Source organism: Chlamydotis macqueenii, chromosome 13 (genome assembly GCF_036417535.1).
Source record: "Chlamydotis macqueenii isolate bChlMac1 chromosome 13, bChlMac1.mat, whole genome shotgun sequence".
Lineage (NCBI taxonomy): Eukaryota > Metazoa > Chordata > Aves > Otidiformes > Otididae > Chlamydotis > Chlamydotis macqueenii.
The window spans coordinates 11,492,617-11,505,585 of record NC_141568.1 but is presented as its reverse complement, the minus strand read 5'-3'; the positions used below and the strand labels follow the sequence as shown (position 1 = coordinate 11,505,585).

Here is a 12,969-nt window from a genome sequence, read left to right as displayed (position 1 = left end):
AAAACATACCTGATTATATTGTTTTAATCTAAAAAAAAAAGAAAAAATATACAGCCCCATCTCTTCTTGTCAGCTGTGCTTGCCATTTTTACGTGATTCCCACTTTCTGAGTCTTTAATTTTTTGATAGCTAGTGATTGATCTGAGAAGCTGAGAATGAACTTAATCTGATTTTATTTCTGTCCTTTTTATGTGGCCTGTTGAATGTGATGCTGTAAATGATAGCTGCTTCGTTCTTTCAGCAGTGTGATCAAAAGCATTTTGACAGTGTTATTGGTAAGTTTTGCCATCTCCATAATTTAAAACTTCCTCTTGTTTATTTTGAGTAATTTTAATGCAGAAAACAAGATACTGTAACACATGAACAGACAATGAAACAGCTCTGCTAGACACTGATCTGGCTCAAATCTTTTATTCTTAGTTATTTCACATTTTTCAAGTACTAAAGTGTTGCAAAAATAATACACCAGTATGAACGTAACCATTTAGAAAGTATAAGTTTGTGCCAAACTAAATTGAATCTCCTTCAGCCAGTATAGCACTTAACAGCAGCCTGGTACATACAAAATATTTTATTCAGTAACTTCCTCTGCTGGAACAACTTCCAAAAGCATCTGCAGGTGCATAGTGATGGGCTCTGAGGAAAAGAAGTTATTGTTAGAGGCTTCATGAGTGAACACCATTTCTGTTAGTACTTAAACTATTTTTCCAAGTGAGAAAATTATCCTTGTGAGTAGTTGTCTGGCTTTTCTGTATTGATATCTCAAAAAATAAAGGGTGGGAAATAAAAATAATCTTAAGAGCCAAGCTGCAAAATTCCAGGGTTTCTAAACTTGCTCTTACTAGAGTACAATGCTTCTAATATGTAATTACATAATATTTAATAATCTCAAGGGGCAGGAGATAGATGATGGATTTTTTTAAATGTCTGTGGAACTACAAATTCTATTCTCTTTAGCTAGTTCCACTTTCCCTTTTAGAAATATCTCTGTATCCTGTTTTCCCTGAGATAATTGCAAAGAGTTTCTCTTCAGACTATGCAAAATCATTTCATAAGTGGTCACACTAGGTTCTTTCAGCTTCAGTTTTCTCAGCAGCACTGTGATTATTTTTGGTCTTAATGCTATTAACGTTTTCTTTCGTAAGTATTTTAAGATTGGTAACCTGAGCTAAAAGCACGGCATTTTGTGGCATAAGAATATATGTCTGTTAATCTTTAGTTAATGGATAAAGCTCTGGTTTGAAATACAGCCAATTGAAACACTTAACTTTACAGATAAAATAGTTCTGTCCATTTTGAAAGTCAATTTCTTTGTGCTACTACAGTGATGTATTGCTTTTTCATGAATTAAGTTTCTTGTTTCCTGAAGTCAGACATCACCTTCCTTCACAGGAAGGAGTAAAACAGTATCTTTAGCAATGCTCACTATATGCCCCTTAATTTGTCTGGAAAATTGCCTCCCTCCCCACCCCACTCATGTGATTTAGATGGGATGGACCATATAATAAGCCTCTTTAAGTAATCTAAACCTTGGCAGTGTTCTGTTGAATTTGAACCTGGCTATCCACGGTATACTTACTTGATATTTTTTGGGGCCAGTCAAATTTAAAATGAACAAAAAGTACAAAAACTATAAGTCCACTAAGTATAAATAAAACACAGTACAAGTAGGCCAGTTCAGGTGCACTGATGATTGGTGCAAATACCAGTAAAATGGAGATTAATGTCACTGTGACTGGAATGATGATGGGTATCTGCAAGATACAAAGCACAAATTACTTGTTTCTTCTTTTGCTGTTTTTACGGAAGTTGCACATATGAAAGAATATTTTAATTGCCTTATGTTTTTTTTTTCCTTCTTAAATTTCTTGAATTAGATGAGGCAATTGAAAGAGTAGCAAGAATGTAAACCGGGAAAACTCTTCTGCTGAGTCATTCATTGACCAAGATATCTCTATATTGCAAATTGCAGTGTAAAAATTGGCTTTCTAACAAATCTTGGACATGACCCCAGTGCAGTGACCACTCAGTGGTAGTCTGCTGACTGCAGTTTCCCTATCCCTGAAAATCTGACTTGTGCCTGTGGTCTGTGCAAGTAAAAATAAACATTGGATAGTCTTTTCCCAGTCCTTATGTGCTTTGTCCTAGTGCAAAACTGGAACAAAGAGAAGAACTACAAATAAATGGCTAGGTTTCAAGTAAGGGGGGAAAAAAAACCAACAAACAAGGAGTTGTCTGCTTGAGGTGGTTGTTTTCAGTATCCAGATATTTAGGATGAGTTCATGTTTCAGTATTTTTGGGAATGGAGCAAAAGCCATGCTGAATGCTGAACTTACCCTGATTGGTCTCCTGAGTTCCTTTCTTGTAAACCTCATAACAATGAGTGCCATTACGGTTAACCCATAAAATATCCAGACTGCGAAACTGAAATAATTTATGAGTGTGTTAATATCCCCAGGGATAATGTAAATAATTGCAATGGCCCCCTAAAAATGAAAACAATAATTAGTATACTCTATTATAAAAGAAGGCTGACTTTCACTTACGTGTTAGTATGGGCTTATGTTTACAGTGTTCCAGAGTGTGATCTGTAAATGGTTTTACTTAACCATTTGGGTGTAAGTGTATTGCAGCACCTTTTATCCACGTCCTGCCAACATGCATTTATTTTTGTATGCAATCTTAATTCTGTTTTAAGTGAAAAGACTTTGTATGCGTTAATCTGTTTTATTGTTGGCTATATATCTTGGAGGAAGTTAAGATACTAAATATATTTTAGGTTATTAAATTTACTGGGAGTCTACAGAGCAATTGAATTTTGAGATTATTCTGTTTTACCTTGAAGATAAGATAAATGGGTAAAATAAAAATTACAAGGTAGTCTAGACTTAATTTAAAATGCTTTTACTGACTAGATTAATTTTTTTAGTGACATGTAAATGCATTCTTACAGGGAGGAAATACCGTAGTGATAGCTTACTTTCAGGCATCCTGTGAAATAAAGGATTTGCCTAATACTAATAACTCATTTTTTAGTTTGTTTTCATGCTGTGGATTCTTAAACATTTTGATTTTAAAATCTAGTTCTGGAATGAAACTGAGTTCAAATGTTCAAACTGAGAAATTGGGAGTTTTTATATAGCCTTTTTTCCTAATTTGTATTTAGCAATTATCTTGTCTAGATAGTCAAAAGATATGTGTCAAGACTGCTGATAAGAAATTGTGAGAGCATGTATTACTGGAGAGTTTTTGTTAGTAATTTTTCTGTACTTACGTAAAAGATGATAGCAGGTGCTGGTGTTAAACGCTTAACACTGATGTAAGATAGCACCTTTAGCATGTGCCCTTCGCGACCTGCAACATAAACAAGTCTGCCAAAACAAAAACAAGGCAATCTAGTTAGTGTGGCACATAGACTTTAAGTGGCATTACTATATTAAAAAAAAAAAAAAAGTACCATTAATTTTCAGGTTTGTTGTAATGTGTGGCTACATCTAACTGTAATTTCATCAGTATTTCCTTTGATACCCAGTGGGATTTAAGCAGTATTGTAGTAAACTGAAATAAGGGAGATGAAACTAATTCTGAACCAGTATTAAAGTAGTGAACCCTGGAACTAATTTCAGAATCATTAGCTTGCAAATTTAGTTTAAAATTATTTTGGAAGAAAATGTGAGCTATTCTGTCCCTTTTAATTAAAATATTTCGGGTTTAATTTGCTTCATATAAAAAAACTATGTTGACAACCTTCTGTCAAAAAATTGATCTTTACAGCGTTGAACAACTGATAGAAAGAAATAGCTTCTCTTTCTTTTATCATTACTATTGTAGTCATGTTCCTACTGGTAATTTTTTTTTTTTTTTTCTGTCTAATTCTTAGCTTTAAACTTGATCAGAGGTGAAAAAACCTTTTGTGATACACCTGCTTTGGATTAAGAATGAGACCTTACCTTCTGATTTTTCAAACCTGCATAGCCACTGTTTCTTTCTGAAAATTAAACAGTACAGCTAGATTTGCAGGTACTTTTTAATAACACTTTGTACATTTGGATGAGAAGAATGTCTGTATCCTTATGTGTGTAGATACATAAATATATTTGTAGATTTTGCCATCCTTCAAAAATTTTCATTTAAAAATATTTAATTTTAAGATATTTGGAATGGGAGCTTACCTGCCTGCAGTAAAACAGGTCCCATTGGCAGATCCAATTGTAGAAAAGGCCACAAAGAGAGGAACTATCCAAGAGGCTGGATAAAGGACTCTATCCCCGAATGTCTGGGATATGGGATTAAAATGAATAATTTCTGTCATTTTAACTACCATTTGGTATATTCAGTGATGTTGGAGCCTCTTTAAAAGTACAGTAAATGGGTATCTAAGGTATGTTACCAATAAAAACATTTGTTGTGTCTTGAGTTATTCAAGAATGCTTTGCCAAATGAAGACTTAAGTTAACTCATGAACCACTCTGTAAGGAGTGGAATATTGTTATCGTGGTGTTTGAGATGCAGCATCTGTAGGAAACACTGGGAGACGGATGTAAAAAATAGACAAATTAAATTCTGTTAAAGACGCCTGGTTTGGGGATGTGTCTGCAAAACAAAAAGAAAGATAGCATTGCAGCAGAGAGCCACGCATACACGAGCCGGTTTCAACCCATACAGGAGTAATGCTAACGGCGACAGCGTGCCAGCCTAAGCTTTATGGGTGAAACGAGTAAAGGACAGACTTGCCCAGGTCTTTCACTGTGCTTCAGTTTTTACCTGTGCCATGGTGTGTTAGTCGTTACTGCAGGGTGGATTGAATCTAATGTAGGTACATTGACCTACTGTAAATGAATTTGAATTAAAACTTTTTTTGACAAGTAAGTTTTAGGTTTTTAGTTGGGTGGTGGTTAACCTTTTCCAGTAAGTCAAGCATACAGAGTTCTGTTTTTGCACAAATGTAACATCAGTATTATTTCTTTGTCCAGTAGTAGGACATTCATCAGTGCTAAGCAAGAAGTTTACTTACAGATGTATACATGTTAGTGCACTCTGTTTGCTATGCTGCCTTTGTACTGCTCAGTGGCAGTTCTGAGGTTGTTGCTAATTTAGTCTGAGTTTAACGCTAGTGGATGTGTGTTTTTCTGATTGTAAGTCTAGTGGTATATTGAAGAAGACTAGTTCTTAAGCTGTAACTTGATACATACATGACCTCTTGGTGAAAACAAGATGCTGAAATGCACCTGAGTTTTACATTTTAAAGGACTCTTTCTTTTTTAACATTTTAAAGTATGTCTATGCTACGCTGTATTTTACACGCATGTCACATGCTGTTTATTTTCCGCAGAAACTAACATTAGGAAAAATTGCTGCATGACCTTTCAACAGTTTGAGACAAAGGTCCCACAGAAAATTTATCAGGTGGAACTGAAGGGACAGGTGTGTGTGTGTGTGTGAAGATTTTATAAATGTATGTAACTTTTTATCTCCAGAATAGCACACTTTGATCTACTGTCATTTTGCATGTGCTTGTTTCTCAGAAATATTGGGAACACTGAAAAGGGCAAAGCAGCAGTCAGATGTTAGTTTTCCTTCCATCTTTTTGGTGCTTACAGAAAACAGTCAACCTTTGAGCTGCAATTTTTACAAAATGTTAGCTGAAGACTGCATTACTTTCCCTTTTTTTTTTTTTTTTTTTTTTTTTCCTTCCCCCCCACCTTGGGATATTACAGAGCTACTGTTTAGCATTACTCAAGTTTTAGATTAAGAAATGACAGTAGATGGGGGGGGGGGGGGGAGGTGATACTGATAGCTTAGATAGAAATTAATTGTATCTTAAGAAAAATAACAGGTTTCTTTTTGCTCACGACTTTAATGCATGCAGGCATCTTCAGATGCTCTATTACAAAATAAAGTGGCTTACCACAGCAACTGCCTGGGACTGCAGGAGTTCTGTTGAAGTCATTACGGTGAAATACGAAATGTTTATCAGAACGTAACAAACTGTAACCAAGGGGATTCCAATAATTATAGAGAGCGGTAGATTTCTAAAGAATGTGAAAGTAAGACTCCATCAGCATTGCTGTATCACTGGTAGGTTTGTCATAGTAAACTGTGAATTCTTAGCTTTTCCCCATGTGCTGCTTAGGTGTATTTACATTTCTTTATTGTAGACATAGTTTTACCTGTAAGGATTTTTAAGTTCTTCTGTGATGTAATTGAGCTGATTCCTGGAAGGAAAAACATTCATACAATGTTATTAGCAGTCAGGTGTTGAAATACTAATCTATTATTAAGTCAAGTGTTATTTCTTGTGTTACTGGTTTTTACCTTTTCAGTTAAAAACCAAAAAAAACTACAACTAGACTTTTAAGTAGTAAAACTGCAGGACAAAAAAAGTATGTGAAGTTCTTATCCAAGTATCAGCCCTTGATTCACCATTTTTTCCTCCTTTATCTTTCCACAGTTTTAGAAGTATCAGTCGGATAAAATATCCCAGAATAACACAACAAAAATGTGGCAGATATTTCTCTCACATTTACAAGATTGCTTTTGAACTTCAAGCTTTGCAATATTTGAGTCTTCTCAAATAAAATCACAAGTGTACCCATTGCAAGGACTGAAGCAAGTCTGCTAATGTTTCACAATTGTTTTGGAAGTCATACTGTCCAGAAAACTGGCATGAAAACCTCTTTAAGGATTACACCTATCAGAATTAGAATTTCCAAATATTAATTTTTACTAGAGCATGTAGACCACATTGAAACAAGATTTCTACTTATCCACTTCTGAAAGTATGAGGAGGAGTTGGTATTTACAGTTCAACAGGCTAATTTTCAAATGTCAGTGCGTGGTGGTTACATATTGAAACAATTATTTAAACACCAGCTTTCCTGCTGCGTTAAAAAACTCGAGGTTAATGTCTTCAGTTAGCAGATTTACATGTCTGAACTGGGAGATTCAAGCTTGAAAATAGAACCTGAGAGAGTAATCTATTTAAAAATAAATTCAGTTTTAAGCATCTGAATGGGACTTGGCTTTGTTGCATGTTAGGATTTATATTCTTAATTCCTTCCAAAATATCGATCTATATGCAAAATTTTACAGTTTGAACGTTTAGGAATAGCATTAATAGATCAGACCTTGGTATCAATTTGTGCCAGCAGAGCCCTAGACCAACTAACTTTCCCTTTAGTTTCAGGAAATGAAATATGTATACTATTTTCTGGACTCTGGCAGAGATTAAGTTAAATATTCCTGCCAGTAAATAAGTTTATTCTTAGGAAAATAGTTCTAGAAAGCACTCTTCAGAGTAGTAAATATGAATGCTGCCTATAGACCATAAACATAAACCTAAATCATCCCTATCTGTGATTATTTTCAAGTGTAAGTGTTTTCTTAAATCTAACATGGTAGATAATAATGAATAAACAGATGTGGAGATTTGAAATTGAAAGCTTCTCAGGGGAGAAGACTTGAGTGTTTTTACACAAATTCCAGATGAAGCTGAATAAGAGAAAACTGAAAGTTGAACTTTATGAATTCTAGCAATTGGTTTTTTTTATGTGCTCCTGTACTAATCAAACACCACTGTATTTCACAAGAAATAGAATTTGATGGGGTAACCTGTAGGGGCTTGGGGAAGGCTATTTTACCGAACATAATGGAATTAAACTGTTATTTTTCTCCTCATTACACCTCTGAGCACCTTCAGCAGCAAAGCAGTAGCCCTTTCAGGATCTAGTATAGTTTCTTTCCCTAATAAACAGCACCTTGAGGATTTGGGGGCTTGGAATTTTGCTAGTTTATTGTTGTGTGTAGGTTTGTTTTGTTTTGGTTTTTTTTGCTTTGTTTTGGTTTTTGTGTTTTGTGGGTTTTTTTTTGTTTGTTTTTTTTTTTAAACCAAACTGGTGTTCTTTATTCCAGAATTCATAAAGAGAATTGTAATAACAAGGCACATGTTAACTTTTTCAGATCACATCTTTTGAGTTCTACAGGGAGAGAGTAAACCAGTTAAAGGCTGTTTAACAGTTAAAGCTAGTAGAGATACTTTACCATCCATCATACGCCCAGAGTCCATTATAAAATGCCAGACTGACAGAACTAACAGAAATTTTACTGTCCTTAAAAGAATCTTTAAAGTTTTCAGTTTTTCCTGCAAATAAGATGTAGAATACTGATCAGTGTTGAAATTAATTTCTTTAATCCCCACCAGATGAAGAAACATTCCAATGTTTGTTTCACATTTTTAAACATTTCACTGTTAAAATCAATTAATACTCATTTTTATTAATTGGTGTGTAGTGTTGCATTTCCCACCCACCCCGCTTCTTGAAAAGAAAATACCATAGTTCCCAAGAGAGCTGGAACTAAAACACTGAATAAAGAGAGCCTTATTGCTGTGCCGCTTCAGTCAGTGGAAAATTTTTTCATGGTCATAGCAGAAGCTAAGATAACTTTTGCAAGTTCAGTATATTCAATTACCTTGTGCAAGGAGAACAATTCCACTTACAATGATGATTGTGACAATGATCATTTTAGCAGCTGTGAGAAAATTCTGCAGATAGCTTCCCAGTTTCACACTCAGTGAATTCACTATTGTAATTACCACTAAAAGAAATAAATGTATTGATTTCTGCATTAAATTTGTCAGAATTTAAAGAAAAGTTGCCTCTTACCCCACCTCCCCCCTTATTTACTGTACTGCTTTTTCCTCCCACTGTTTCTCTATATTTTAATATTTTTTAACATACTACATTTGGATAACTTTTAAAATAGTGAGGAAAAACATTTTCTGAATTAAATTTTGATAGTACCTTTAACAAAAAAAAATTGAAGTTGCACAGCATTCTGATAAATACAGAAAAAAATATCTCCACACTTATTTTTTCTTCCTTTTCTGCTGAAGATAAACATTCATTGAACAGCTATATCTATTTTATTCTCTACTAAGATAAACTTAGTCTGGGAACAAACCACTTTTAAACCTATTCTTTGTATATGTTGTTGAAGGACTTACTTTACTATGTCCCTAAGTTTTCTGCTGCTTTCAGCGTAGGGTTGCTTCATGATGTCAAAACGAAGAATAACCTGCACAAGTCTCACTGTGCTGAAATACATTCATTGATGGGGCCAAACGGAAATAACTATGGAACTGTGCATCTTGTCTCTTTCTTGAAAAAGTATGAATCTTACCAATGGCAGCTGCTGCAAGACACTTGATGACAGCTTGGGGTGGATCGCAGCCGGGATAAAAAGGAGCTGATGCATATTCCGCAAAGCTGAGACAAATGATTGCAAATGAGCTGGGTTTTGTGACAAGTAAGCTTGTCCAGGAAAACAAAAATGCTGGAATTGGGCCAAATGCCTCCATAAGGTAAGGATATTCTCCCCCAGATTTTGTTATTGTTGTACCAAGCTCAGCAAAACAAAGTGCACCTGAATAACAAGAAAAGTATTTCTTATTGGTTTATAGTTCACACATTTCTTAAGGTATGACAGATAATCGCTTTTTCAAGGGTAGAAAAGTTAAGGAAATTGATATATACAGTGCATCATTACTCTTTCTGTGTTTCTTTATATTTTAATGTGTACACAAGATAAAAATGCAACTATTTGTGAGCAATGGGAAAAAAAATATACTGAAGCTATTAAGTTACTGTCCAGAATGTACTACTATTGATATTTAAGCAGCAAATACAGTTCAAACATTCTGATTTCATACTAAATTTCTTTTTAAGAAACCAATACTGTAAGAAACATCTAAGTGACAACTGCACTGCTGACCTACCTTTTGCAAATGTGAAAAAAAACCTAGACTTGCTGTACAGTTTTGAAGTGAACTTCATATTTTGCTTATAATTCAAGTAGAAAAGTATTCTCTTTCATGACAGTTAGAGGATGAAGTAAGCAAAACAAAAACTTGTTTTCAAAATGAACTGAAAATGTGCTTTACAACTTTGAAATTTATCTTTTCTATTCAGTGTACTTTTAAATTTTGCCTGAGTACTGGTGCACTCATCAGGATATGACTGATTTTGGTCTAGGTGCTATTAACTAATATGTGAAATGAGAGGAGTATGCAAAAACAGTAGATACCAAGAGTTAAGTGAAGATTCACATTCTGTTTTGATTCATTTACCTAATGTTGCAAGAACTCCACAGGCTGCCCAGATGATTAAACAAGGACCCACAGCTTCAACATTGGCAAGTACTGATTTTGGAGAAATAAAGATACCTGAGCCAATAATTGTACCAACAATCATACAGATTCCACTGATGAGGCCCACCTTGAAATGAAAGGAGACGTTTTGGTAAAGTACTTCCAAGTAATTCATGAATTACTTTCTGGGTTAATACAATTATAGTAATTGTCAATGCTGACTTTTTTTTTTTTTTTTTTTTTTCTCCAGATTTCAATATACAGGTTCTACTAAGTAATACATTAAACTATGTCAAGTTTCTCTTTCTCTTTGACATGCATACATACTGTGGCATACTCCGGCTGTTTCCAAAAGTACAGTTACTAGTACTTCACCTGCTTGTGCATTTGCTTTATTAAACCATTCTTTGGGTTGTGTGGGTCTCAAATCTAACCTCGTACAGGTGAACGTCCCCTTTCCGCTCTTTGATTTAAACTGTAAAATTCTTTCATGAGCACTTGAGCGATTCTGAATTTTCTAAGCTTCAAAAATTTGCTTTTCTGTGTTTCTCAGCTATTTAATTAGTAGTTAGCCGTTTTCTAAAATGTAAACCAGCTGCACTGTCAAGGTACTGGTACATCCCTGCTAACCGGGATGCGACTGCAGGTTTTGGACAATGACATGTGGGCGCAGGTCCGTCCCGCTCCCCCCCGCCTCCCTCTGCCAGCCCCTCGCACGCACGCTGAAGGGGGAAAAGAAAAAGGTTTGCCTGCTTTTGTAGGTTCATCGTTTGGAGTTCATGACTCTGAATGGATTGTCCATCCTCTTTTCCGTTGACCTCTCCTTTTCTTTTCCTCAAGCTTTCTTCACCCATTTGGTTTACTTGTTGAAATCTCTGAGGAAATTGAAATACCACTCTAGCATATCATTTGCTTGAGCTTTCCTGATGTATATGGATCCAAAATAGCGCAGTTAAATATTGCCAGAAAACATAAACGCACACATACACACTGTCATTCACAGGCAAAGCACTTGCATCTAACTACCTACTTGGAGGTTAAATCGAAGAGGTGTCAGTCTGCTTCAGCACATCCATCTGACCTGCTGTGGATTTTCCTCATGCCCACCTGGCAGTGAACATCTTTGTCTTCTGTCTCGGGATACGTTCAGCTGAGATCTCCTTACTGGAACAACCTAGGTTTTTATAGCTAGTCCCTCCTTTCAGTTCCTCCAGAGGTCCAGACACACTTAATCTTTCTCCCAAAAGCTAGTCTGTTTTCTTATCTAGGACACTGTCTTTCTGATCTTCGTTAAATTAGGCCTTGTCTCAGTTTCTTGGAGATGCAAGTATCTGCTAAACTAAGTGTTGGCTCCTGTAATTGTCTAATTAGCAGCTTTTTGCCTCAAAAAAGAGTAATCAGTCTTCTCCATGTTGACTCAGGCTGAATGTCTTCTGCTGAACGTTTTGTTCTGTTTAGAATTAGAACGTAAACATGTTTTCAAATTTAAATTTAGATTTGGGGGTTGGTTTTGGTTTGGTTTTTTTTTTTGAGATTTTGCTTGTTTCCCGTAGTTTTGGGATAAAACACAACCTGAGATAGTGAAGGGAATTGATCAGGTTAGGTCCTGATTCTCAAAAACTGTTTCAGTCAAAAGTCTCTTCTCTCCTCAGACTCTACAGCTATAATTAATAGAATCTGAATGCTGAAGATCATTTTGCAGTTATATAGACAGCAATTCAGGAGTACTTCATGTTTAGATGGCTTAGCTAGTATTCGTTAATTCTTGGTTACAAAAATTGTAGCATTTTAAATTGACAGAACACCTGTCTCATACTGCTGGTCTTCAGAAACATTTTGGCTATAAAGATGTCCAGTTAATGTTTTGAATTAAAAACTTCTAAAATAAATCACCATGAATCCACCTTTTAAGATTAAACCTACAATACAATAGAAAAATGCCCACATAAGGAATGCAGGGCTTGGGTCACTGAATTCTATTACAGCTTTGTGCCCAACTTCTGTATTTGAAGTCTTGTATTTAGAATGTTCTAATCATCATCTTTTAGCAATTCATACTGTCACTTACCTTATTTATTTATATTTGTTTGGTGTTAATCGGGCTCCAGGACTCTTTGTAACAGTGTATTTCTTTATTTCTCCTGTTAGATCTACCAACCAGTTAGACAGCAAGACATATCCATGTCTGAAACCAGAATACGCAGAAGCAGCAGTGGCTTAAGTACAGAGGTTATAAAAGGTAATAATTAAACCCATTCTCAGCCAAGAAGCTTTGAGATGGGAGCCACAGGTAATCCAATAGTCCAGTTAGTTTATCTTTAAAAAAAAAAGTCTTTGTTCCATTTGTGAGACTGTTTGTCCAGTATCTAAGTAGTATATTACATAGTGAGAGTGAACTGTAATTTGAAGAGTCTATTTTGATGGTTTATATCAAGCAATTTCTAATTTAGAAGTACTCTGGAATGGTAACCTTGAAGTAATTGTCATGAGTGCATTGAAAACATCTGTCCAGATGTTAGCTGCATCCTATAAAAATAGTTGATGTTTTTATCTTAAGAAGGTAGTGTGTGCAGAAATCTTTCCTTTGTTTTTTCATTAACCTGAAGGCAGCTGAGTGGGCAGCTTGTGTTCCTTCACCTGCAGTTCCAATTAATTTTCCATTGTTGTAACTGTTTAAAAATCTTGCTGTAGTGAAAAATGGCGTTCTCTATTTCTATACAGTTGTATATCCAGGAAAAACGTATTGTTATCTTGAATGCTGAAATAAGGTAGCTTCTTTCATTCCAACTAGTCATCCCTAAAATAAATCGTGTTCCACTTCG

General features: G+C 35.2%; 1 protein-coding gene across 1 annotated transcript; it reads right to left on the bottom strand.

Moving 5' to 3' along the window:
• Positions 1-382: 382 nt before the first annotated feature.
• On the bottom strand, positions 383-11,001 carry SLC7A9 (solute carrier family 7 member 9). The gene is made up of 12 exons (XM_010124785.2): positions 10,897-11,001; positions 10,127-10,274; positions 9,181-9,423; positions 8,470-8,595; positions 8,041-8,140; positions 6,171-6,215; positions 5,909-6,032; positions 4,173-4,276; positions 3,275-3,371; positions 2,337-2,486; positions 1,580-1,754; positions 383-636 (listed from the first exon to the last, which is right to left on the bottom strand). The coding sequence occupies exons 1-12, from the start codon at positions 10,999-11,001 to the stop codon at positions 572-574; spliced, it is 1,482 nt and encodes a 493-aa protein (XP_010123087.1). The 3' UTR covers positions 383-571.
• Between the last annotated feature and the right edge of the window lie 1,968 nt (positions 11,002-12,969).